The sequence below is a fragment of the Oncorhynchus mykiss genome, chromosome 17 (genome assembly GCF_013265735.2).
Source record: "Oncorhynchus mykiss isolate Arlee chromosome 17, USDA_OmykA_1.1, whole genome shotgun sequence".
Lineage (NCBI taxonomy): Eukaryota > Metazoa > Chordata > Actinopteri > Salmoniformes > Salmonidae > Oncorhynchus > Oncorhynchus mykiss.
The window spans coordinates 87,277,386-87,304,290 of NC_048581.1; the positions used below are offsets into that span (position 1 = coordinate 87,277,386).

General features: G+C 41.3%; 1 protein-coding gene across 3 annotated transcripts in view; it reads right to left on the bottom strand.

Annotated features, from left to right (window-relative positions):
• Positions 1-19,078, bottom strand: part of LOC110494790 (protein phosphatase 1 regulatory subunit 1A) — a 35,971-nt gene extending 16,893 nt beyond the window's left edge. For all 3 annotated transcript variants that reach the window (XM_036950903.1, XM_036950904.1, XM_036950905.1), the window contains exons 1-2: positions 18,502-19,078; positions 1,614-1,674 (exon numbers count right to left, since the gene is read on the bottom strand). In XM_036950903.1, coding sequence (XP_036806798.1) covers positions 1,614-1,674; positions 18,502-18,582 — 142 coding nt within the window. In that variant the 5' untranslated portion in view covers positions 18,583-19,078. The remainder of the gene's footprint in view (positions 1-1,613; positions 1,675-18,501) is intronic.
• Positions 19,079-26,905: the final 7,827 nt, after the last annotated feature.

Genomic DNA, 26,905 nt, shown 5'->3' on the forward strand with positions numbered 1-26,905 from the left:
AGTGAGACTACCGCTGGATTGGGCAGGGGAGTAACATTGTAAGTTTCCTTAGTTAGAAAGAACAGGAAGCTTCAGTTTATTATTCATATGGAAATGACATGGTGTACATGTGTATTTTTGATGCAGAACTGACCATGGCAACCTGTACATCTCATGTTACTCAGTGGGCGTGAGGTAGGAGGGCATGGAATGTATAATACAACTGTATTATAATACATTATCAATGATATGGTTGTGTAATTTGGCAGGTAACCTAAAGTTTAGAGAGGCAGACCAGTAGCTGGAAGGACTGGTTTAATTACATGGAGAAGACTAGTTTAATGACCTGGAGAAGACTGGTTTAATGACCTGGAGAAGGCTGGTTTAATGACCTGGAGAAGACTGGTTTGATGACCTGGAGAAGACTGGTTTAATTACCTGGAGAAGACTGGTTTGATGACCTGGAGAAGACTAGTTTAATTACCTGGAGAAGACTGGTTTAATTACCTGGAGAAGACTGGTTTAATTACCTGGAGAAGACTAGTTTAATTACATGGAGAAGACTGGTTTAATTACCTGGAGAAGACTGATTTAATTACCTGGAGAAGACTGGTTTAATTACCTGGAGAAGACTGGTTTAATTACCTGGAGAAGACTAGTTTAATTACCTGGACAAGACTGGTTTAATTACCTGGAGAAGACTGGTTTAATTACCTGGACAAGACTGGTTTAATTACCTGGAGAAGACTGGTTTAATTACCTGGACAAGACTGGTTTAATTACCTGGAGAAGACTGGTTTAATTACCTGGACAAGACTGGTTTAATTACCTGGAGAAGACTGGTTTAACTACCTGAGGAAGACTGGTTTAATTACCTGAGGAAGACTGGTTTAATTACCTGGAGAAGACTGGTTTAATTACCTGGAGAAGACTGGTTTAACTACCTGGACAAGACTGGTTTAATTACCTGGAGAAGACTGGTTTAATGACCTGGACAAGACTGGTGTAATTACCTGGAGAAGACTGGTTTAATGACCTGGAGAAGACTGGTTTTATGACCTGGAGAAGACTGGTTTGATGACGTGGAGAAGACTGTTTTAATTACCTGGAGAAGACTAGTTTAATGACCTGGAGAAGACTGGTTTTATGACCTGGAGAAGACTGGTTTGATGACGTGGAGAAGACTGGTTTAATTACCTGGAGAAGACTGGTTTAATGACCTGGAGAAGGCTGGTTTAATGACCTGGAAACGACTGGTTTAATGACCTGGAGAAGACTGGTTTAATGACCTGGAGAAGACTGGTTTTATGACCTGGAGAAGACTGGTTTGATGACGTGGAGAAGACTGTTTTAATTACCTGGAGAAGACTGGTTTAATGACCTGGAGAAGACTGTTTTAATTACCTGGAAAAGACTGGTTTAATGACCTGGAGAAGACTGGTTTAATTACCTGGAGAAGACTGGTTTAATTACCTGGAGAAGACTGGTTTTATGACCTGGAGAAGACTGGTTTGATGACGTGGAGAAGACTGTTTTAATTACCTGGAGAAGACTGGTTTAATGACCTGGAGAAGACTGGTTTAATTACACGGAGAAGACTGGTTTAATTACCTGGAGAAGACTGGTTTAATTACCTGGAGAAGACTGGTCACTGGATGCTACCAGAGTAGCAGGTGTGGGCCGACGTCTTCTGATCTGGAGAGAAGAGACAGAACTTCCGTCATTATTCAGTAAGATCCCAGGAAAACCCAATGGGAATATTTTATGGTGTTGGGGTTTTTCTAAGAGTTAGAACGTAGATGTGTTTGTGTGCTTCCAATAGACTCCAACAACAGAATTACAGGGATGTGTATTGTTACTGGACACACACGCACGGCAGCAGTTATGAGCTGTAGCCTAGCTGGCAGCCTTGCTGACTAAGGCTGAGCGTCATGTGAAGTCCAATCCTATTGCCGTTTGTAGAAGAGGCATTCTGCCATAACAGCCTGGTTTACTTTGTGTTCACAGCCTGTAGCCCACACAGTGTTATTGATGAGTGTACTGCAGTCTTCTGGAGTGATATCGAACAGCAATATGATGGTTATTTTAGAGGCTAGATATAAATACAGATATAAAGTTTATGCCTGTTTCTTTTTCTCTTTTTCTCAGAACTAAATAAAACATAAATATTGGGCTTCCTGTGTAAACACAGCCTCCGTGGTTCGTGAAAGGCAGCTTATCCAGTGAAAGAAAGCTTCCCTAATTGTAAGTCTCGCTCTGCCTTCCCAGTGAATAGCACTGGATACAGGATCTTTTAATAAGGGCTGACTAGTCAATGTTATCTCCTTGATGACACACTGTTCACTAGTCAATGTTATCTCCTTGACGACACACTGTTCACTAGTCAATGTTATCTCCTTGACGACACACTGTTCACTAGTCAATATTATCTCCTTGATGACACACTGTTCACTAGTCAATATTATCTCCTTGACGACACACTGTTTACTAGTCAATATTATCTCCTTGATGACACACTGTTCACTAGTCAATATTATCTCCTTGATGACACACTGTTCACTAGTCAATATTATCTCCTTGATGACACACTGTTCACTAGTCAATATTATCTCCTTGATGACACACTGTTCACTAGTCAATATTATCTCCTTGACGACACACTGTTTACTAGTCAATATTATCTCCTTGATGACACACTGTTCACTAGTCAATATTATCTCCTTGATGACACACTGTTCACTAGTCAATGTTATCTCATTGATGACACACTGTTCACTAGTCAATATAATCTCCTTGACGACACACTGTTCACTAGTCAATATTATCTCCTTGACGACACACTGTTCACTAGTCAATATTATGTTGATGACACACTGTTCACTAGTCAATGTTATCTCCTTGATGACACACTGTTCACTAGTCAATGTTATCTCATTGATGACACACTGTTCACTAGTCAATATTATGTTGATGACACACTGTTCACTAGTCAATGTTATCTCATTGATGACACACTGTTCACTAGTCAATGTTATCTCCTTGATGACACACTGTTCACTAGTCAATGTTATCTCATTGATGACACACTGTTCACTAGTCAATATTATGTTGATGACACACTGTTCACTAGTCAATGTTATCTCATTGATGACACACTGTTCACTAGTCAATGTTATCTCATTGATGACACACTGTTCACTAGTCAATGTTATCTCATTGATGACACACTGTTCACTAGTCAATGTTATCTCATTGATGACACACTGTTCACTAGTCAATATTATCTCATAATGACACACTGTTCACTAGTCAATGTTATCTCCTTGATGACACACACTGTTCACTAGTCATGTTATCTCCTTGATGACACACACTGTTCACTAGTCAATGTTATCTCCTTGATGACACACTGTTCACGAGTCAATATTATGTTGATGACACACTGTTCACGAGTCTATGTTATCTCCTTGCAGATACACACACACACACGTCACTTCCCCATGCAGAGCCTTTTTCCATCACACTTCCCTGCCAACTCCCTCTCCTTCAAATTCATCATAACTCCCACATGGAGAACAGAAAGAGCCCTGTCTTACAGAGCGAAGGGGACGGAGAGTCAAAGATTCTGTTACTGTTCATGTGAAGAATTCTAATGCGCTGGAAAAATACAGTTCTTCAGTTGTTCTGATGGATCATAGTAACAATAGAATGAATATAATACACCCCTTCATTTCTGTATAACCAGTTCATGTCAGTCCGTGTTTCTCTCTCCGATTCATACAGTCTGGTGTAGTCTGGTCTGAATTTCACCAAATAACAAAATACCATCCCTCTACAGCATGCCTTGGGATGTTTCATCTATTGCTCTATATTGTATGAAACAGGGACTGTTCTAACATATTTCTACAGCCATCACATAGAACTATTCATAGACCTGTCCTTGTAACAGCGGTCTTGTTCAACTTTGAATTATCCAAATTATTCATGGGCTTTTGAGGGCCAGCAGTGAGTCTGAGTTCTCATCCCAAATTGCACCCTAGTCCCTATATAGGGCATTACTTTTGACCAGGACCCATAGGCTAGTAGTGAGCTACTTCAGACCAGGGCCCATGCAGTATAAAGGAAATAGGGAGGTTTTTGGGACTCTCCTGCCTCCGTCTCTTTTTCTGCCCTGACAGAAATCCTTCTTCTCTATGATGCTCAGGATCAGAGGTGTACAACAGAACAGTAGCACATGGCTGGTTCAGTAGCACAGAGCTGGTTCAGTAGCACAGAGCTGGTTCAGTAGCACAGAGCTGGTTCAGTAGCACAGAGCTGATTCAGTAGCACACGGCTGGTTCAGTAGCACAGAGCTGATTCAGTAGCACATGGCTGGTTCAGTAGCACAGAGCTGGTTCAGTATCATAGAGCTGGTTCAGTAGCACAGAGCTGGTTCAGTAGCACAGAGCTGGTTCAGTAGCACAGAGCTGGTACATTAGCACAGAGCTGATTCAGTAGCACAGAGCTGGTTCAGTATTATAGAGCTGGTTCAGTATTATAGAGCTGGTTCAGTAGCACAGAGCTGGTTCAGTAGCACAGAGCTGGTTCAGTAGCATAGAGCTGGTTCAGTATTATAAAGCTGGTTCAGTAGCACAGAGCTGGTTCAGTAGCACACGGCTGGTTCAGTAGCACAGAGCTGGTTCAGTAGCACAGAGCTGGTTCAGTATTATAGAGCTGGTTCAGTAGCACAGAGCTGGTTCAGTATCACAGAGCTGGTTCAGTAGCATAGAGCTGGTTCAGTATTATAAAGCTGGTTCAGTAGCACAGAGCTGGTTCAGTAGCACACGGCTGGTTCAGTAGCACAGAGCTGGTTCAGAAGCACACAAATGCACACAAATGGTTTAGTAGCACGCAGATGGTTCATTAGCACACAAATGGTTTAGTAGCACGCAGATGGTTCATTAGCACAGAGCTGGTTCAGTAGCACACATATGGTTCAGTAGTACAGAGCTGGTTCAGTATTATAGAGGTGGTTCAGTATCATAGAGCTGGTTCAGTAGCACAGAGCTGGTTCTGTATCATAGAGCTGGTTCAGTATCATAGAGCTGGTTCAGTATTATAGAGCTTGCTCAGGTTTATAGAGCTGGTTCAGTATTATGGAGCTGGTTCATTAGCACAGAGCTGGTTCAGAAGCACAGAGTTGGTTCAGAAGCACACAAATGGTTTAGTAGCATGCAGATGGTTTAGTAGCACAGAGCTGGTTCAGTATTATAGAGCTGGTTCAGTATTATGGAGCTGGTTCAGTAGCACAGGGCTGGTTCAGTAGCACACAAATGGTTTAGTAGCACACAGATGGTTTAGTAGCACAGAGCTGGTTCAGTACCATAGAGCTGGTTCAGTAACACAGAGTTTGTCAGTAGAACAGAGCTGGTTCAGAAGCAGAGAGCTGGTTCAGTATTATAGAGCTGGTTCAGTAGCAGAGAGTTGGTTCAGTAGCACAGTGCTGGTTTAGCAGCACAGAGTTTGATCAGTTACACAGAGCTGGGTCAATAGCAGGGTTACAGTTTACTAGACTTACAGTAGCCTATAATTAAATCTCATTGTGCTATGGATACTGTAGTGAATGGCAGAACAGGGAAGCAAACCCGGGTCACAAGCATTAAAGGCAAACACCCTACGCATCGCTCCGCTATACATATCCCAACCAGAAGCCATGGATTACAGGCAACATCCACATTGAGCTAAAGGCTAGAGCTTCCATTTCAAGGAGCGGGAAACTAATCCGGACACTTATAAAAAATCCCTCTATGTGCTCAGATGAATCATCAAACAAGTGTCAATACAGGATTAAGATTGAATACTACTATACCGGCTCTGGCTCTCGTCAGATGTGGCAGGGCTTGAACACTATTACAGACTAAAAAGGGAAACTCAGACGCGAGCTGCGCAGTGACGCAAGCCTCCCAGACGAGTTAAATTTCTTTGATGCTTGCGTCGAGACAAACAACACTGAAACATGCACGAGAGCACCAGCTGTTCTGGATGACTATGTGATAATGCTCTCGGTAGCCGATGTGAGCAAGACCTTAAAACAGGTAAACATTCACAAAGCTGCGGGCCAGACGGATTACCAGGACGTGGTTTCAAGCAGACCACCATAGTCCCTGTGCCCAAGGAAGTGAAGGTAACCTGCCTAAATGATTACCGCCCCGTAGCACTCACATCGGTAGCCATGAAGTGCTTTGATAGGCTGGTCATGGTTCACATCAACAGCATCCTCCCGGACACCCTAGACCCACTCCAATTTGCATACCGTCCCAACAGATCCACAGATGAGGCAATCTCAATCTCAATGCTGTTCCTTGACTACAGCTCAGCGTTCAACACTATAATGCCCACGAAGCTCATCATTAAGCTAAGGACCATGGGACTAAACACTTCCCTCTGCAACTGGATCCTGGACTTCCTGACGGGCCGCCTCCAGGTGGTAAGGGTCTGCCACGCTGATCTTCAACACTGGGGCCCCTCAGGGGTGTCCACTCCTGTACTCTCTCTTTGCCCACGCATGCATTGCCAAACACGACTCCATCACCATCATTAAGTTTGCTGATGACACAACAGTGGTAGGCCTGATCACCGACAACGATGATACAGTCTATAGGGATGGGGTCAGAGACATGGCAGTGTGGTTCCAGGACAACATCCTCTCCCTCAATGTGAGCAAGACAAAGGAGCTGATCGTGGACTGCAGGAAAAGGCGGGCCGAACAGGCCCCCATTAATATCAAAGGGGCTGTAGTGGAGCGGGTCGAGAGTTTCAAGGTCCTTGGTGTCCACATCACCAACGAAACTATCATTGTCCAAGCACACCAAGGCAGTCGTGAAGAGAGCACGAAAAAACATTTTCCCGGTCAGGAGACTGAAAAGATTTGGCATGGGTCCTCAGATCCTCAAAAGGTTCTACAGCTGCACCATCGAGAGCATCCTGACTGGCTGCATCACCTCCTGGTATGGCAACTGCTTGGCATCTGACCGTAAGGCGCTACAGAGGGTAGTGCGTACAGCCCAGTACATCAGTGGGGCCAATCTTTCTGCCATCCTTGACCTATATACCAGGCGGTATCAGAGGAAAGCCCAGAAATTGTCAGAGACTCCAGTCACCCAAGTAATGGACTGTTTTCTCTGCTATGGTGCGCCAAGTCTAGGACCAAAAGGCTCCTTAACAGCTTCTACCCCCAAGCCATAAGACTGCTGAACAATTAATCAAATGGCCACTGGACTATTTACATGGACCCCTCCCTGTCTATTTGTTTTGTACACTGCTGCTACTCGCTGTTTATTATCTATGCATAGTGTCGTGACGTTGTATTAGTTAATGTGACGACTGATGCTCATCGAATGACTACAAGTTTCTAATTGCGTGATTAACTGAATCAAGCAATTATTAACTCATTAACCTGTTAACCAATTATTAACTCATTAACCTGTTAACTCATTAACCTGGGGCACCATGGGAAAACTAGTTTTTATTGAGTTTCTATTTCCCAAATTAACTCAAAGAATATCAGAATATCGATTTTACAACAGCCGCTAATTAACCAGTTACCTCTACCAATCTCGTTCTGAACGTCGTACAGCCCGTGAATCTGCACGGACCCGGGTCTCACCAATGAGTTCGGACCCGGGTCTCACCAATGAGTTCCTACCACACCAATCTTAGTTGAATATTTATTTACTAAAAAGCTAAAATGATGATAAAAGACACACATAGACAAAACACATTATAGGCTACTGATTAGAACTTAGCATAACGGGCCAACACACTATGGCGCGTGTTACCCAAAATGGGGATTTCAAAGAGAGAGAGGAAAAAGAAAGTACACGAGAGAAATATACATTTGGGTGAATTTGTCAGCTATGCTATTCTAACTCTAGCCTTGCCCCAAACTGCCGTTCTTATGGGTAAGAATATAATGATGTAATTACGTGGGGTAGACCTCCGAGGATTCTCTGTTTGGACCGTTCAGGGGACCCTTCAGCTGCTCGATGACGCACTTCTCCTGCACACCTCTTTGATCGTCCTCCTGATGTCAGTGTCCTTTTGGCTTAGGAGTCTGTTCCCTCACCCTTGCTATGGAAGGGGTCTTCTGAGGACAGACAGCTATGTAGCTCAGAGCTCACAGCATAGGAATGAAACCCTTTAGATACTACGGTTCAATGGGAGATGGAGGCTAGTTGGTTCGACTTGAATTCACCCGCTTAGACACAGCTACTCATCCGTAGCTTGGGTAGAAAAGGATTTCTTTGTCTTCAAACTTGTGTTGCATTCTGGGTTCGTTGACTTTTTAGACCTTGGCTGCAGCTTGGGTCACGTAGGCTTCCCTGAAAATGTTTTGCTCACAGGTTTTATACCCTTGGGTCAGAAGTGGGCGTAACCGCCTTTAGGGCAATTCTCTGGGCGTACCAAGTTATGGGCAATGTCTAGATTTGACTTAAATCCAATTTTAGACAACTAACTTCACATTTCATCTTTCCCAAAACATTCTCTTTGATTTGGATATTTTCCATATAACGTACAATGTGTAAACATCAAACATATATTAGGAAAACTCTTCACGTTACAATGTTTTGTAATAACGTCATCTATTAACCTTTAATAACAAAACAAAAATGACATACATTTTCATATTCCATCTATCGTCATGACCACCATTGTGGCTGACGGAAACCATTGTTCCGAAGTCCCTTTATTTCATGTTTAATGTTCTGAGGTTGGTTCTCCATAGTAACAGGACAAAGGAATTTGTCTGTGGCCTGAGACTTACCAGGGGCGTGAGGGGTCATAAAACCCCCACATCTTGAGACCCCTAGATCTCTCCTCCTCTGTTGGGGTTGATAGATAATCTGTAGGGTTGTGGTCTCCTGTAACCTGACCTGATCAGGACAGTCATTACAATAGTCACTTCACCCATACCTACATGTACATATTACCTCAACTAACATGTACCCTCGCACACTGACTCTGTACCTGTACCCCTTGTATATAGCCTCGTTATTGTTGTTTTATTGTGTTACCTTTTATTATTATTTACTTCAGTTTATTTGGTAAATATTTTCTTAACTCTTCTTGAACTGCACTGTTGGTTAGGGGCTGGTAAGTAAGCATTTCACGGTAAAGTCTACCACATGTAACAAATAAAGTTTGATTTGATTTGAAATTCATCTCAGGGTGAATCAACAGGGAGGTTTGTCAGAGGACAAGGCTAGTCTGCAGTCTGCAGCTAGTCTTCAGACACTTCCAACACTATCACTACTGTGGTTTACCTTCATTCCTATCTGTATAGATATCAAAATAACATTAGCTTATACAACATTTGCACAGGCTATATTTCTGTATCCTACAATTGACAAGAACTATATTTTACTGGGCACCAGGAAGTGCAGTTGCAATACAATTTCAGTCAAAGGAGACATAGATATCCGTATTAGTAATGTGGTTATTGTGTAAAGTCCTGGCATCTCTCAGTATTGCAGATGCTAAGAATAGATCATGAGGACTTGCATGCATTTCAGTTACCGTAATAAAACCATACAAACGTATTAAAACAGATTTGCTTCCAGAATCTTTTTAAATGTAGGACAGATGAGTGGTGTTTTAGCCAACACAGTATCTCTGACCTGATATTTCCAGAACTGCCTCCCAGAAGCACTAGAAATGAACAGTAATGTTCCCGGCTAGGGACAAAGATATGTCTAGACATCAGCTTATAAAATACAGAATAATGGGAATGACGTTTACTCAAGCCTACCAAAGTCCTTAATGGAGGTACATTACCTATAAATGCAGCAATTCATCATTTAACTCCTCCCTCCCAGGACTCCATCCCCAGGACTCTTCTGGATATAATACTGTACGTTTTCTTGAATTTGTTCTGGAGTTGGGGACTATGGAAAGACCTCTGGTGGCATGTCTGGTGGGATAAGTGTGTGTGTCAGAGCTGTGTGTAAGTTGACTATGCAAACAGTTTGGGATTTTCCACACATTGTTTCTTATAAAAATAAGTGATGCAGTCAGTCTCTCCTCAATTCTTAGCCAAGAGAGACTAGCATGCATAGTATTTATATCAGCCCTCTGATTACAATTAAGAGCAACACGTGCCGCTCTGTTCTGGGCCAGCTGCAGCTTAACTAGGTATTTTCTTGCAGCACTGGACCACACGACTGGACAATAATCAAGATTAGACAAAGCTAGGGCCTGCAGAACTTGTTTTTTGGAGTGTGGTGTCAAAAAAGCAGAGCATCTCTTTATTACGGACAGGCCTCTCCCCATCTTTACAACCATTGAATCTATATGTTTTGACCATGACAGTTTACAATCTAAGGTAACACCAAGTAATTTAGTCTCCTCAACTTGTTCAACAGCCACACCATTCATTACCAGATGCAGCTGAGGTCTAGCACTTAATAAGGAATGATTTGTACCAAATACAATGCTCTTAGTTTTAGAGATGTTCAGGACCAGTTTATTACTGGCCACCGACTCCAAAACAGACTGCAACTCTTCGTTAAGGGGCGGCAGGGTAGCCTAGTGGTTAGAGCATTGGACTAGTAACAGAAAGGTTACAAGATTGAATCCCTGAGCTGACAAGGTAAAAATATGTTGTTCTGCCTCTGAACAAGGCAGTGAACCCGCTGTTCCTAGGCCGTCATTGAAAATAAGAATTGTTCTTAACTGACTTGCCTAGTTAAATAAAGGTAGTAAAAAAAAAAGAATTCAGTGACTTCATTAGCTGTGGTTGCTGATGCGTATATGGTTGAATCCTCAGCATACATGGACACACATGCTTTGTTTAATGCCAGTGGCAGGTCATTAGTGAAAGTAGAGGGCCTAGAGAGCTGCCCTGCGGTACACCACACTTTACATGTTTGATATTAGAGACGCTTCCACTAAAGAAAACCCTTTGAGCTCCATTGGATAGATAGCTCTGAATCCACGATATACCAGAGGTTGAAAGCCATAGCACTTACGTTTATTCAACAACATGTTATGGTCAACAATATTAAAAGCTGCACTGAAGTCTAACAGTACAATTCATCTTATTATCAATTTATCAATTTATCATTTTTGTCTGGGCAGTCAGTACATGTTGAGTGCCATTCAATATAAGCATGCTGAAAGTCTGTTGTTAATTTGTTTACAGAGAAATAGTATTGTATTTTTTCAAACACATTTTTTTCCAGCAGTTTGCTAGGAGCTGGCAGCAAGTTTATAGGTCTGCTGTTCGAACCAGTAAAATGCCGCTTTATACCACTCTTGGGTAGTGGAATTACTTTGGATTCCCTCCAGGACTGAGGACAAAGACTTACCTCTAGGCTCATATTAAAAATATGACAGACAGGATTGACTATAGAGTCAGCTACCATCCTCAGTAGCTTTCTGTCTAAGTTGTTAATGCCAGGAGGTTTGTCAGCTACTAATCTATCCTAACATTACTACTAATTTATCCTAGCACTACTACTAATCTATCCTAACACTACTGTTAATCTATCCTAACACTTCCTAAGGCTTCCACTAGATGTAAACAGTCTTTAGAACTTTGTTTCAGGCTTCTACTATGAAGGGGGAGCTAATTAGAGCTGTTCGAATCAGGGGTCTGGCAGAATGCCATGAGTCACGCGTGCGGCGTGAGAGCAAGCTCTGTTCCTTTTCATTTCTAAAGACAAAGGAATTGTCCTGTTGGAATATTATTGAAGATTTATGATAAAAACAAGATTGATTATATACATCGTTTGACATGTTTCTACAAACTGTAATGGAACTGTTTTGACTTTTCATCTGAACTAGGTGCCTGCGGCTTGTCAATTTGGATTTGTGAACTAAACTCGCAAACAAAATGGAGCTATTTGGACATAAATTATGGACTTCATCGAACAAAACAAACATTTATTGTGGAACTGGGATTCCTTGGAGTGCATTCCGAAGAAGATCATCAAAGGTAAGTGAATATTTATAACGCTAATTCTGAGTTTTGTGACACCTCTCCTTGGTTGGAAAATGGCTGTATGTTTTTCTGTGGCTAGGCGCTGACCTAACATGATTGCATGGTGTGCTTTTACCGTAAAACCTTTTTGAAATCTGACACAGTGGTTGCTTTAAGGAGAAGTTTATCTTTAATTGTGTGTTTAACACTTGTATCTTTCATCAATGTTTATGATGAGTATTTCTGTTATTTGATGTGGCTCTCTGCACTTTCACCAGATGTTAATCTATCCTAACACTACTGTTAATCTATCCTAACACTACTGTTAATCTATCCTAACACTACTGTTAATCTATCCTAACACTACTGTTAATCTATCCTAACACTACTGTTAATCTATCCTAACACTACTGTTAATCTATCCTAACACTACTACTAATCTATCCTAAAACTAATGTTAATCTATCCTAACACTACCGTTAATGTATCCTAACACTACTGTTAATCTATCCTAACACTAATGTTAATCTATCCTAACACTACTGTTAATCTATCCTAACACTACTTCTAATCACCTCCCTAACCAAGGCCCTTCTCCCTTGATTGATCAGTTTGGCAGGGCGGCCAGCTCTAGGAAGAGTGTTGGTGGTTCCAAACTTCTTCCATCTAAGAATAATGGAGGCCACTGTGTTTTTGGGGACCTTCAATGATGCAATCATTTATTGGTACCCTTCTCCAGGTCGGTGCCTCAACACAATCCTGTCTCGGTGCTCTAAGGACAATTCCTTGACCTCATGGCTTGGTTTTTGCTCTGACATGCACTGTCAACTGTGGGACCTTCATATAGACAGGTGTGTGCCTTTCCAAATCATGTCCAATTAATTGAATTTACCACAGGTGGACTCCAATCAAGTTGTAGAAACATCTCAAGGATAGAAACAGGATGCACATGTGGTGAGCTCAATTTCAAGTCCCATAGCAAAGGGTCTGAATACTTACGGAAATAAGGTAATTATGTTTTTCATGTTTAGTACATTTGCAAAAAATTTATTAAACCTGTTTTCGCATTGTCATTATGGGGTATTGTGATGTCATTATGGGGTATTGTGATGTCATTATGGGGTATTGTAATGTCATTATGGGGTATTGTGATGTCATTATGGGGTATTGTGATGTCATTGTGGGGTATTGTGATGTCATTATGGGGTATTGTGATGTCATTATGGGGTATTGTGATGTCATTATGGGGTATTGTGATGTCATTATGGGGTATTGTAATGTCATTATGGGGTATTGTGATGTCATTATGGGGTATTGTGTGTAGGTTGATGAGTAATTTATTTTATTTTATACCTTTTAGACTAAGGCTGTAACGAAACAAAATGTTGAAAAAGTCAAGGGGTATGAAAACTTTCCGAATGCGCTCTATCTCCCTGATATATTACATCATTTATGTAGCAGCATACAATACTGTAATGTTCGTCGTCTCCCTCTGATGAGGAGTAAGACAGATCGGACCAATTTGCAGGGTGGTATGTGTCCATTTTAATCAGACAAACTGAACACTACAAAATACAAAATAACAACGTGAAACAAACGAAACAGTCCCGTGTGGCACAAACGGGACTGTTTGGGCGGCAGGGTAGCCTAGTGGTTAGAGTGTTGGACTAGTAACCGGAAGGTTGCGAGTTCAAACCCCCGAGCTGACAAGGTACAAATCTGTCGTTCTGCCCCTGAACAGGCAGTTAACCCACTGTTCCCAGGCCGTCATTGAAAATAAGAATTTGTTCTTTAACTGACTTGCCTGGTTAAATAAAGGTTAAATAAAAAATAAAAAAAACACAAACACGGAAAACAAACACCCACAAACCAAAAGTGAAACCCAGGCTACCTAAGTATGATTCTCAATCAGGGACAACGATTGACAGCTGCCTCGGATTGAGAACCATACTAGGCCGAACTCAAAAACCAACATAGAAAAACAAACAGACTGCCCACCCCAACTCACGCCCTGACCATACTAAAACAAAGACAAAAACAAAGGAACTAAGGTCAGACCGTGACGTACATTTTTGGACTCACCTTATTGTGCTGTGCTCACTTAAACAGGAAACTTGTCATCAAACGTTGTCATATAAATCATTCTCTGGATTTATGGTGCTTTCAAGACAACTGGGAACTCTGAAAAAAACAAGGTCGAATCATGATGACGTCAGTGATCTTCTGGTCATAGCTCTAGAAAGAGGCCAGAGTTCCCGACTTACAGTTCCGAGTTGGATGACCGTTCAAAACATATTTTCCCAGTCAGAGCTCGTTCCCAGTTGTCTTGAACTCATTGAAGTCAGATTTCCCAGTTCTGAGTTAACAGTTGTTTTGAGCCCTGCACAAATTATGCTGGATTGGCAGCATGGCCAATGTTGAGTGTTTATCATTTTAAGCCTGGAAAGGAGACCTTTAAACTGAGAATTGGGACTACACACCCACTCCACTGAATAGCAGGCTAATGATTGCCTTGCAATGCTTGCAGTTAGCCACTGATTCATTCCAAACCACCTATTGTTGTTTTGTAATGTTCATGTCCAATGGCTGATAAGCACCGATACGTTTTATCAATAATGTCTCCGTTATTTCTCTTCATATGACAAGGATTAAAAAGGATTTGCCAGTAGACTGTCGACTTGATTCATGATGATGACAGCTATCTAAGATTTTGAAAGTCTAATCAAAGCTACTGTAGATATAACGTGATTTGACATAATTTTATCTGCGGCCAATAACCTTGAGCCTTCAATCCCAAGGGTATTGAATTTTCGAGCTCTACCCTTAAATTTGTCAGTGACGTGGTGTCACAATGAGTGACAGAACACTGAGCCAATCACAGCGCAACTAGAGAACATTAGCAACCCTTATTTTCCGCTGGCTGCCCCACCACCACAGAAACCACTGAACTAGGCTGAAACATCTGCATTTTGGAGCTACCTTACTCAAGAAAGCAAAAAAAGAGACCATATGTGTACAGAGGCTTTATTAATGCTTTCTGTGACCAGTTGCTGACCTAACAAAATGATATGATTTGAAATCGGACACTGTGGTTGGATTAACGAGACGTGTATCTTTAAAATGGTGTAAAATACTTGTATGGTTGAGGAATTTTAATTATGAGATTTCTGTTGTTTTGAATTTGGAGCCCTGCAATTTCACTGGCTTTTTGGCGTGGTGGGACGCTAGCGTCCCGAGCGATCCCAGAGAGGTTAACTCAAAGATTTTAAGATTTTTTTTTTTACATTGTTTGCAAACTGATATGTGACACATATTAACGCCAAAATAGCATGCAAAAAAAGGCAACCCCCACAAATAATAGATATACTGCCCTGAATGATGGGTCGCCACTGCCTAACATTACTACTAACATTGTATAACTGTCACCCTGTAAAGTCCCGGCAGCTCCATCTGAGTCAGCATGACAGCATGTGACAGCATGTGACAGCATGAAGTCGAGTAGCTCTATTTTCGTTATCCGTCTCTCTCATTCTCTCATTCATAATGAAAACACTCTCTCTGTCTTATTCATGTTATATTTATCATATGGAAGAAATGGGATGTCTCCTTCACTACAGTACAGTACTACAGTACAACCAGTCCAGACAGTGAGGCACCCAAAGCCCCAATATGCAGTATTAACTTCCGTGTCCCGTCCCATCTAGTGGCCATTCGGGTGGCCATTCTTTTCTATTCTTTTCTATTCTTTTCTATTCTATTATTTTCTACTCTATTCTAGTATTTTCCATTCTATTCTATTTTCAATTCTATTATTTCCATTCTATTATTTTCTACTCTATTATTTTATATTATATTCCTTTCTATTCTATTATTTTCTATTCTATTCTATTCTATAATTTTCTATTCTATTAATTTCCATTCTATTCTAGTATTTTCTACTCTATTCTATTATTTTCCATTCTATTCTAGTATTTTCTACTCTACTCTATTATTTTCTATTATATTCCTTTCTATTCTATTCTTTTCTATTCTATTCTATTCTAGTATTTTCTATTCTGTTATTTTCAATTCTATTATTTTCTATTCGATTATTTTATAATATATTATTTTCTATTCAATTCTAGTATTTTCTATTCTATTATTTTCTACTCTATTCTAGTATTTTCTATTCTATTATTTTCTACTCTATTCTATTATTTTCTATTCTATTATTTTCTACTCTATTCTAGTATTTTCTATTCTATTATTTTCTATTCTATTATTTTCTACTCTATTATTTTCTACTCTATTATTTTCTACTCTATTATTTTCTACTCTATTATTTTCTATTCTATTCTTTTCTATTCTATTCTTTTCTATTCTATTCCATTCCATTTTTCAATTTTATTCTAGTATTTTCTATTCTATTCGATTATTTTCTATTCCATTATTTTCTATTATTTTCTATTTTATTATTTCAATTTTATTCTAGTATTTTCTATTCTATTCTATTATTTTCTATTCCATTATTTTCTATTATTTTCTATTTTATTATTTCAATTTTATTCTAGTATTTTCTATTCTATTCTGTTTTTTTCTATTCTATTATTTTCTATTCTATTCTATTATTTTCCATTCTATTATTTTGTATCATATTATTTTCTATTATATTCTATTATTTTCTATTCTGTTCTATTATTTTTGTTCTATTCTATTGTTTTCTATTCTAATATTTTCTATTCTAGTATTTTCTATTCTATTCTATTATTTTATATTGTATTATTTTCTACTCTATTCTTTTCTATTCTATTATTTTCTATTCTTTTCTATTCTATTCTTTTCTATTCTTTTCTATTCTATTATTTTCTATTCTATTGTTTTCTATTCTATTGTTTTCTATTCTATTATTTTCTATTCTTTTCTATTCTATTCTTTTCTATTCTTTTCTATTCTATTATTTTCTATTCTATTGTTTTCTATTCTATTATTTTCTATTCTATTGTTTTCTATTCTTTTCTATTCTAGTATTTTCTATTCTATTCTTTTCTATTCTATTCTATTGTTTTCTATTCTAATATTTTCTATTCTACTCTATTATTTTCTATTCTATTATTTTCTATTCTTTTCTATTCTATTCTTTTCTATTCTTTTCTATTCTATTATTTTCTATTCTATTGTTTTCTATTCTATTGTTTTCTATTCTATTATTTTCTATTCTTTTCTATTCTATTCTTTTCTATTCTTTTCTATTCTATTATTTTCTATTCTATTCTTTTCTATTCTATTATTTTCTATTCTTTTCTATTCTATTCTTTTCTATTCTTTTCTATTCTATTATTTTCTATTCTATTGTTTTCTATTCTATTGTTTTCTATTCTATTATTTTCTATTCTTTTCTATTCTATTCTTTTCTATTCTTTTCTATTCTATTATTTTCTATTCTATTGTTTTCTATTCTTTTCTATTCTAGTATTTTCTATTCTTTTCTATTCTATTCTTTTCTATTCTAGTATTTTCTATTCTATTCTTTTCTATTCTATTCTATTGTTTTCTATTCTAATATTTTCTATTCTACTCTATTATTTTCTATTCTTTTAAAATGCTCGTCCAGAGGCAGCGCTCCTAGTGGCTGGGGAATTTCATGCAGGGAGACTTAAATCCATTTTACCTACATTTCTACCAGCATGTTACATGTGCAAGCAGAGGAATTTAATCCACACACAGAGACGTGTACAAAGCTCTCCTTCGCCCTCCACTTGACAAATTTGACCATAACTCTATTCTCCTGATTCCCGCATACAAGCAAAAACTAAAGCAGGAAGTACCATTGACTCGCTCAATACTTAACACATCAGATGACGCAGTCTGGATGTTGCCTGAGAGAATGCCAAGAGTTGTGCAAATCTGTCATCAAGGCAAATTGTGGCTAATTTGAAGAATCTCAAATATATTTAGATTTTGTTCAACACTTTTTTTGGTTACTACATCATTTCATATGTGTTATTTCATAGTATTGATGTCTTCACTATTATTCTACAATGTATAAAATAGTAAAAAATTAAGAAAAATGAGTCGGTGTGTCCAAACTTTTAACCGGTACTGTAGCTGATGACAAATAGTCCAGGGAGACCGTTAACCAACCGTTAACCAACCGTTAACCAACCGTTAACAGCTCTCAGAACAGACACGATTGAGAGGCTGTGAAGTCTGGTTACATAACCCTGTGACCCCTCACCATGCCGAACCTGTCCCTCCCTATGCCTTTTCAGGTCGGAGACTGAGTGCAATAGCACCGGTAAAACTGTAACTTTTTGATCCCGTAAGTGTCACCTAGGAAACCTAACAGCTTGTTGTAAGGTCCTGTACCATCACTCCGTGTGACTGTCCCCGCTCACCCCCTTCAAGCCTCCTACACCACCTTCCCCAGCCCTCCCTGCCCCTGCCTGCCCCCCCCCCCCCCCTGCCCTGCCCTGCCCTCCCCTTCCCTCCCCAGCCATCTCTGCCCCACCTTCCATACTCTAGCCCTCCCTGCCCTCCCCTTCTAAGCCCTTGCCTCCCGTACCTTCCCCAGTCCTCTCTCTCACCTGTTCAGCAGCCTCTGGGTCCAGGTGTGAGTCCAGGAGAGGCATGGTGAACTGGATCTTCCTGGGGCTTCCTGTATCCATGGTCCTGCTGTCGGTAATAGTAGTAGACAGAGAAGAGGAGAACCAGGGGACACAGAGTACAGAAAGGAGTAGGGAGAACCAGGGGAGATGGAGTAGAGAGAGGAGGAGGGAGAACCAGGGGAGATGGAGTACAGAGAGAAGGAGGGAGAACCAGGGGAGATGGAATACAGAAAGGAGGAGGGAGGGAGGGAGGGAGGAGGTAAAGGTAGCTATGGAAGAGAGGTGGTGGAAGTGGTGATACTGCTGCACTGAGCTCTGTCTGTCTCGCTTTCTCTCTCTTCACGCACGTCCCGTTATTTTACCCCGTCTCTCTCTCTCCCTGTCCTTTCTATGCCGTACTCTTTCAGTGTCTTTCTTTGTTTTCCAGCTCTACTGTTCCTCTTTTCAGTCTCCTTTCAGTTTTATAATAGAGAGGAAGGAGGGAGGCAAGGGCATACTGTGCTCTCTCTCTCTCTCTCTCTCTCTCTCTGTCTCTCTCTGTCTCTCTCCCTCCTTCTCTCTCTCTCTCTCTCTCTCTCTCTCTCTCTCTCTCTCTCTCTCTCTCTCTCTCTCTCTCTGTCTCTCTCTCTCTCTCTTGCTGAGTCTTGCTCCCTCTACACGACCCCGCCCCCTCTCCACTCTCTCTCATTCTATTGGCTGGTCGTGCACCGGGGCTTATCTGCAGAATCCAACCATGCCGGAGGCTGAGGCTCTCCTAACTCCTAGAAGCAGCCAAATACATCACACCACCAGGCTTAGTAAACATATTTTAAGGGTGGGATATTTTTAAAGTCACACACCTACACAATACACCGCACGAACACATGCACTCAAACAGGACATACCTCCGCTTAATTGCATAACATATAAAACACTAAATGTCACTCTCAACATAGACGTATACTGTTACCATGATGTATTTATTAACATTTATGGCCAAGACATTAGACAGAGATGTTTTCAGTCGTGATGCGACCATGATAAGTCATGTCATATTAAATATATCAAAATATCATCGTCAGTCATGATTAAATTAAGCTGTGACATATAGAGTCTCTGCTGTATTCAATCGGATCAGTCACTTTCTGCAGCATAGCCTCCACTCTGATCAGTCATGTCCTGAAGCATAGCCTCCACTCTGATCAGTCATGTCCTGAAGCATAGCCTCCACTCTGATCAGTCATGTCCTGAAGCATAGCCTCCACTCTGATCAGCCTCCACTCTGATCAGTCACGTTCTGCAGCATAGCCTCCACTCTGATCAGTCATGTCCTGAAGCATAGCCTCCATCCATCCCTCACAGCACAACATAGCATTATTGATCTGTCAGCAGCCAGACATTCCCTAAAGGTCTGATACCTGATAACGTGGAGACATGTTTCTCGTGGTAACATGAAAAATCTAATCAAATGTTATGTGTCACATACTTGGTAAACAACAGGGTGTAAACAAACAGAGAAATGGTTATTTACGGGTTCCTTTACCAACAATGCAGAGTTAAAGGATAAAAAAGAAGAAATAAAAAAACAGAAATACTGACACGAGGATTAAATAACAATAAGGAGTAAAAATATAACGTGGCTCTACGCAGGCAGTACCAGTACCAGTACCATGTGCAGACGTACGAGTCCATGAGTCCATGTGCAGACGTACGAGGTCATGAGTCCATGTGCAGACGTACGAGTCCATGAGTCCATGTGCAGACGTACGAGGTCATGAGTCCATGTGCAGACGTACGAGGTCATGAGTCCATGTGCAGACGTACGAGGTCATTGAGGTAGATGTGTACATATAGGTAGGGGTAAATGATAGATAATAGACAGTAACAGCAGTATACTGTAGGTAGGGGTAAAGGATAGATAATAGACAGTAACAGCAGTATACTGTAGGTAGGGGTAAAGGATAGACAATAGACAGTAACAGCAGTATACTGTAGGTAGGGGTAAAGGATAGATAATAGACAGTAACAGCAGTATACTGTAGGTAGGGGTAAAGGATAGCTAATAGACAGTAACAGCAGTATACTGTAGGTAGGGGTAAAGGATAGACAATAGACAGTGACAGCATTATACTGTAGGTAGGGTTCAAGTGACTAGGCAACAGGATAGATAATAGACAGAAACAGCAGTATACTGTAGGTAGGGGTAAAGGATAGCTAATAGACAGTAACAGCAGTATACTGTAGGTAGGGGTAAAGGATAGACAATAGACAGTAACAGCATTATACTGTAGGTAGGGTTCAAGTGACTAGGCAACAGGATAGATAATAGACGGAAACAGCAGTATACTGTAGGTAGGGGTAAATAATAGCTAATAGACAGTAACAGCAGTATACTGTTGGTTAGGGGTAAAGTGACTAGACAACAGGATAGATAATAGACAGTAACAGCAGTATACTGTAGGTAGGGGTAAATGATAGATAATAGACAGTAGCAGCAGTATACTGTAGGTAGGGGTAACGGATAGATAATAGACAGTAACAGCAGTATACTGTAGGTAGGGGTAAAGTGACTAGACAACAGGATAGATAATAGACAGAAACAGCAGTATACTGTAGGTAGGGGTAAAGGATAGATAATAGACAGTAACAGCAGTATACTGTAGGTAGGGGTAAAGGATAGATAATAGACAGTAGCAGCAGTATACTGTAGGTAGGGGTAAAGGATAGATAATAGACAGTAACAGCAGTATACTGTAGGTAGGGGTAAAGGATAGGTAATAGACAGTAACAGTAGTATACTGTAGGTAGGGGTAAAGGATAGGTAATAGACAGTAACAGTAGTAAACTGTAGGTAGGGGTAAAGTAACTAGACAACAGGATAGATAATAAACAGTAACAGCAGCACATGTGGTGAGTGTGAAAGTGTGGGTATGACATCAGTATGCATGTGTGTTCATGTAGTGTGTGTGGGTGTGTGTGTGTGTGTGTGTTGGGGTGTCCGTGTAATTATGTGTGAGTGTGCAGGTAGAGTCCAGTGTCTGGGTAGACTCCAGTGTGTGGGTAGAGTCCAGTGTGAATGTAGAGTCCAATGTGTGGGTAGAGTCCAGTGTGTGGGTAGATTCCAGTGTGTGGGTAGATTCCAGTGTGGATAGAGTCCAGTGTGGATAGAGTCCAGTGTGGGTTTAGAGTCCAGTGTGGGTTTAGAGTCCAGTGTGGATAGAGTCCAGTGTGTGGATAGAGTCCAGTGTGGATAGAGTCCAGTGTGGGTTTAGAGTCCAGTGTGGATAGAGTCCAGTGTGGGTTTAGAGTCCAGTGTGGAGAGAGTCCAGTGTGGGTTTAGAGTCCAGTGTGTAGATAGAGTCCAGTGTGGATAGTCCAGTGTGGATAGAGTCCAGTGTGGATAGAGTCCAGTGTGGGTTTAGAGTCCAGTGTGGATAGAGTCCAGTGTGGGTTTAGAGTCCAGTGTGGGGTTAGAGTCCAGTGTGGGTTTTAGAGTCCAGTGTGGGGTTAGAGTCCAGTGTGGGGTTAGAGTCCAGTGTGTGGATAGAGTCCAGTGTGGATAGAGTCCAGTGTGGGTTTAGAGTTCAGTGTGTGGATTAGAGTCCAGTGTGGATAGAGTCCAGTGTGGGTTTAGAGTCCAGTGTGGGTTTAGAGTCCAGTGAGGGTTTAGAGTCCAGTGTGAATAGAACCCAGTGTGTGTTTAGAGTCCAGTGTGGATAGAGTCCAGTGTGGATAGAGTCCAGTGTGGGTTTAGAGTCCAGTGTGGATAGAGTCCAGTGTGGGTTTAGAGTCCAGTGTGGGTTTAGAGTCCAGTGAGGGTTTAGAGTCCAGTGTGGATAGAGTCCAGTGTGTGGATAGAGTCCAGTGTGGATAGAGTCCCGCATATGGATAGAGTCCAGTGTGGGTTTAGAGTCCAGTGTGGGGATAGAGTCCAGTGTGGGGTTAGATTCCAGTGTGTGGATAGAGTCCAGTGTGGATGGAGTCCAGTGTGGATAGAGTCCAGTGTGGGTTTAGAGTTCAGTGTGTGGATTGAGTCCAGTGTGAATAGAACCCAGTGTGTGTTTGGAGTTCAGTGTGGATAGAGTCCAGTGTGGATAGAGTCCAGTGTGGGTTTAGAGTCCAGTGTGGATAGAGTCCAGTGTGGGTGTAGAGTCCAGTGTGGGTTTAGAGTCCAGTGAGGGTTTAGAGTCCAGTGTGGATAGAGTCCAGTGTGTGGATAGAGTCCAGTGTGGGTTTAGAGTCCAGTGTGGGTTTAGAGTCCAATGAGGGTTTAGAGTCCAGTGAGGGTTTAGAGTCCAGTGTGGGTTTAGAGTCCAGTGTGTGGGGTAGAGTCCAGAATCAGGCCTTCGTGGTAACGAATTGCTGCAAAGAAACCATTACTAAAGGACACCAATAAGAAGAAGTGACTTGCTTGGGCCAAGAAACACGAGCAATGAACGTTAGACCGGTGAAAATCTGTCCCTTGGTCTGATGAGTAGCAAATTTGAGATTTTTGGTTGCAAACGCCGTGTCTTTGTGAGACACAGACTAGGTGAACGGATGATCTCCACATGTGTGAATCCCACCGTGAAGCATGGAGGAGGAGGTGTCTGTAGTGTCCGAAAGGGTTTGGCCTACAAACTATTATGACCCCTCCACTACGATGAGAATGATGAGACGGTCACAATGGTGTTCTCCATTTTGTTCTACAACCCCCACAAGCGTCTTGGGACACATCTGAAGTCAGTACAGCCCATCCACCAACTTCTGTCTGTATCGCCCAAACAGTTTATCTTTGGTAGAATGTCTGCGTGAATGTGTACGTTTCTCCAGAGGTACTGGGGCATGTTGGTTCAGGAATAAAGCATAGCAAAGTAACCTTGTTACACTGTTGTTCTTGTCGTGGTTCAAATAACTAATGAATTAAGAGCTATCACAGTGACAACAGGTCAGGATTTCTCCTGAGGAAAAAGACGTCATCAAAGCGGTGACAGCTGCTCAGAGTGGGCCTGCGTCCCAAATGGCACCCTATTCCCTATATAGTACACTACTTTTGAAGAGGGCCCTTATGGAATAGGATGCCATTTGCGCTTCGCCCTGGGGCTGACACAACAACAGAGAGTAGAGAGCGGCTGCTGATAACAAAAACATGCTGCATTTAAAACTACATCCAGAGGTGTTTCTATTTTATTATATAGTCACAGCTCTCTCTCTCTCTCTCTCTCCCATTCTCTCTCTGTCTCTCTCTCTCTCTCTCTCTCTCTCTCTCTCTCTCTCTCTCTCTCTCTCTCTCTCTCTCTCTCTCTCTCTCTCTCTCTCTCTCTCTCTCTCCCCCTCCCCCTCTCTCTCTCTCTCTCTCGCTCTCTCTCGCTCTCTCAATTCTTGGCTTAGGAAACGTGTTTAAACAGAAGTGAGGAGACTCTCTCTCTGTCTCTCTGTCTCTCTCTCTCTCTCTCTCTCTCTCTCTCTCTCTGTCTCTCTCTCTCTCTCTCTCTCTCTCTCTCTCTCTCTCTCTCTCTCTGTCTCTGTCTCTGTCTCTCTCTCTCTCTCTCTCTCTCTCTCTCTCTCTCTCTCTCTGTCTCTCTCTCTCTCTCTCCCATTCTCTCTCTGTCTCTCCCATTCTCTCTCTGTCTCTCTCTCTCTCTCTCTCTCTCCCATTCTCTCTCTGTCTCTCTCTCTCTCTCTCTCTCTCTCTCTCACTCTCTCTCTCTCTCTCTCTCCCATTCTCTCTCTGTCTCTCTCTCTCTCTCCCCCCCTCTCTCTCTCTCTCCCAATCTCTCTCTCTCTGTCTCTGTCTCTCTCTCTCTCTCTCTCTGTCTCTCTCTCTCTCTGTCTCTCTCTCTCTCTCTCTCTCTCTCTCTCTCTCTCTCCCATTCTCTCTCTGTCTCTCTCTCTCTCTCCCCCCCTCTCTCTCTCTCTCCCCATCTCTCTCTCGCTCTCTCTCGCTCTCTCAATTCTTGGCTTAGGAAACGTGTTTACATTGCCAAAGCAAGTGAAATTATCAATAAACAGAAGTGAGGAGACACAAAACAACATAAAAACAATTAGAAATGAACAGTGAACATTGCACTCACAAAGGTTTCTCTCTCCTCTTTCTCAATTCAATAAAATTCAAAGGTCTTTATTGGCATGGGAAACATATGTTTACATTGCCAAAGCAAGTGAAATAGATCAGATATAAAATGAACAGTTGACATTACACTCACAAAGGTTTCAAAGTTATAGATCAATTTTAAATGTCATATTAAGTCTGTATACGGTATTGTAATGATGTGCAAATAGGAAAATAAATAAATATGGGTTGTATTTACAATGGTGTTTGTTCTTCACTGGTTGCCCTTTTCTCGTGGCAACAGGTCACAAATCTTGCTGCTGTGATGGCGCACTGTGGTATTTCACCCAATATATACTGGAAATGATCAAAAATGGTTTTGTTTCCAAATTCTTTGTGAGTCTGTGTTATCTGAGGGAAATATGTGCCTCTAATATGGTCATACATTTGGGAAGAGGTTAGGAAGTGCATCTCAGTTTCTGAAGCGGCCTTTCCTTAAGTTTGGGTCAGTCACAGTGGTCAGGTATTCTGCCACTGTGTACTCTCTGTTTAGGGCCAAATAACATTCTAGTTTGCTCTGTTTTTTTGTTAATTCTTTCCAATGTGTCAAGTAATTCTCTTTTTGTTTTCTCATGATTTGGTTGGGTCTAATTGTGCTGCTCTCTCTCACTTTCTCTACCTCGGTAAATCATTGTATTTAGTTAGCAGCCCTTTTCTCTCTCCTCCTTCACCTTTTCTCTCTTATCCTTCACCTTTTCTCTCTTATCCTTCACATTTTCTCAGTCCTCCTTCACCCTTTCTCTCTCCTCCTTCACCTTTTCTCAGTCCTCCTTCACCTTTTCTCTCTCCTCCTTCACCTTTTCTCTCTTATCCTTCACCTTTTCTCAGTCCTCCTTCACCCTTTCTCTCTCCTCCTTCACCTTTTCTCAGTCCTCCTTCACCCTTTCTCTCTTATCCTTCACCTTTTCTCTCTCATCCTTCACCTTTTCTCTCTCATCCTTCACCTTTTCTCTCTCCTCCTTCACCTTTTCTCTCTTATCCTTCACCTTTTCTCTCTCCTCCTTCACCTTTTATCTCTCCTCCTTCACCTTTTCTCAGTCCTCCTTCACCCTTTCTCTCTTATCCTTCACCTTTTCTCTCTCATCCTTCACCTTTTCTCTCTCATCCTTCACCTTTTCTCTCCTCCTTCACCTTTTCTCTCTTATCCTTCACCTTTTCTCTCTCCTTCACCTTTTATCTCTCCTCCTTCACCTTTTCTCTCTCCTTCACCTTTTCTCTCTCATCCTTCACCTTTTCTCTCTCCTTCTTCACCTTTTCTCTCTCCTCCTTCACCTTTTCTCTCTCATCCTTCACCTTTTCTCTCTCCTCCTTCACCTTTTCTCTCTCCTCCTTCACCTTTTCTCTCTCATCCTTCACCTTTTCTCTCTCCTCCTTCACCTTTTCTCTCTCCTCCTTCACCTTTTCTCTCTCATCCTTCACCTTTTCTCTCTCCTCCTTCACCTTTTCTCTCTCCTCCTTCACCTTTTCTCAGTCCTCCTTCACCCTTTCTCTCTTATCCTTCACCTTTTCTCTCTCATCCTTCACCTTTTCTCTCTCATCCTTCACCTTTTCTCTCTCCTCCTTCACCTTTTCTCTCTTATCCTTCACCTTTTCTCTCTCCTCCTTCACCTTTTATCTCTCCTCCTTCACCTTTTCTCTCTCCTCCTTCACCTTTTCTCTCTCATCCTTCACCTTTTCTCTCTCCTCCTTCACCTTTTCTCTCTCCTCCTTCACCTTTTCTCTCTCATCCTTCACCTTTTCTCTCTCCTCCTTCACCTTTTCTCTCTCCTCCTTCACCTTTTCTCTCTCATCCTTCACCTTTTCTCTCTCCTCCTTCACCTTTTCTCTCTCCTCCTTCACCTTTTCTCTCTCATCCTTCACCTTTTCTCTCTTATCCTTCACCTTTTCTCTCTCCTCCTTCACCTTTTCTCTCTCATCCTTCACCTTTTCTCTCTCCTCCTTCACCTTTTTTCTCTCCTCCTTCACCTTTTCTCTCTCCTCCTTCACCTTTTCTCTCTCCTCCTTCACCTTTTCTATCTCATCCTTCACCTTTTCTCTCTCATCCTTCACCTTTTCTCTCTCATCCTTCACCTTTTCTCTCTCATCCTTCACCTTTTCTCTCTCATCCTTCACCTTTTCTCTCTCATCCTTCACCTTTTCTCTCTTATCCTTCACCTTTTCTCTCTCCTCCTTCACCTTTTCTATCTCATCCTTCACCTTTTCTCTCTCATCCTTCACTTTTTCTCTCTCATCCTTCACCTTTTCTCTCTCATCCTTCACCACAGAAAGAAAAACACAGTTGTATGGGTCTGCAGGACAATGTCTGACTCAGGT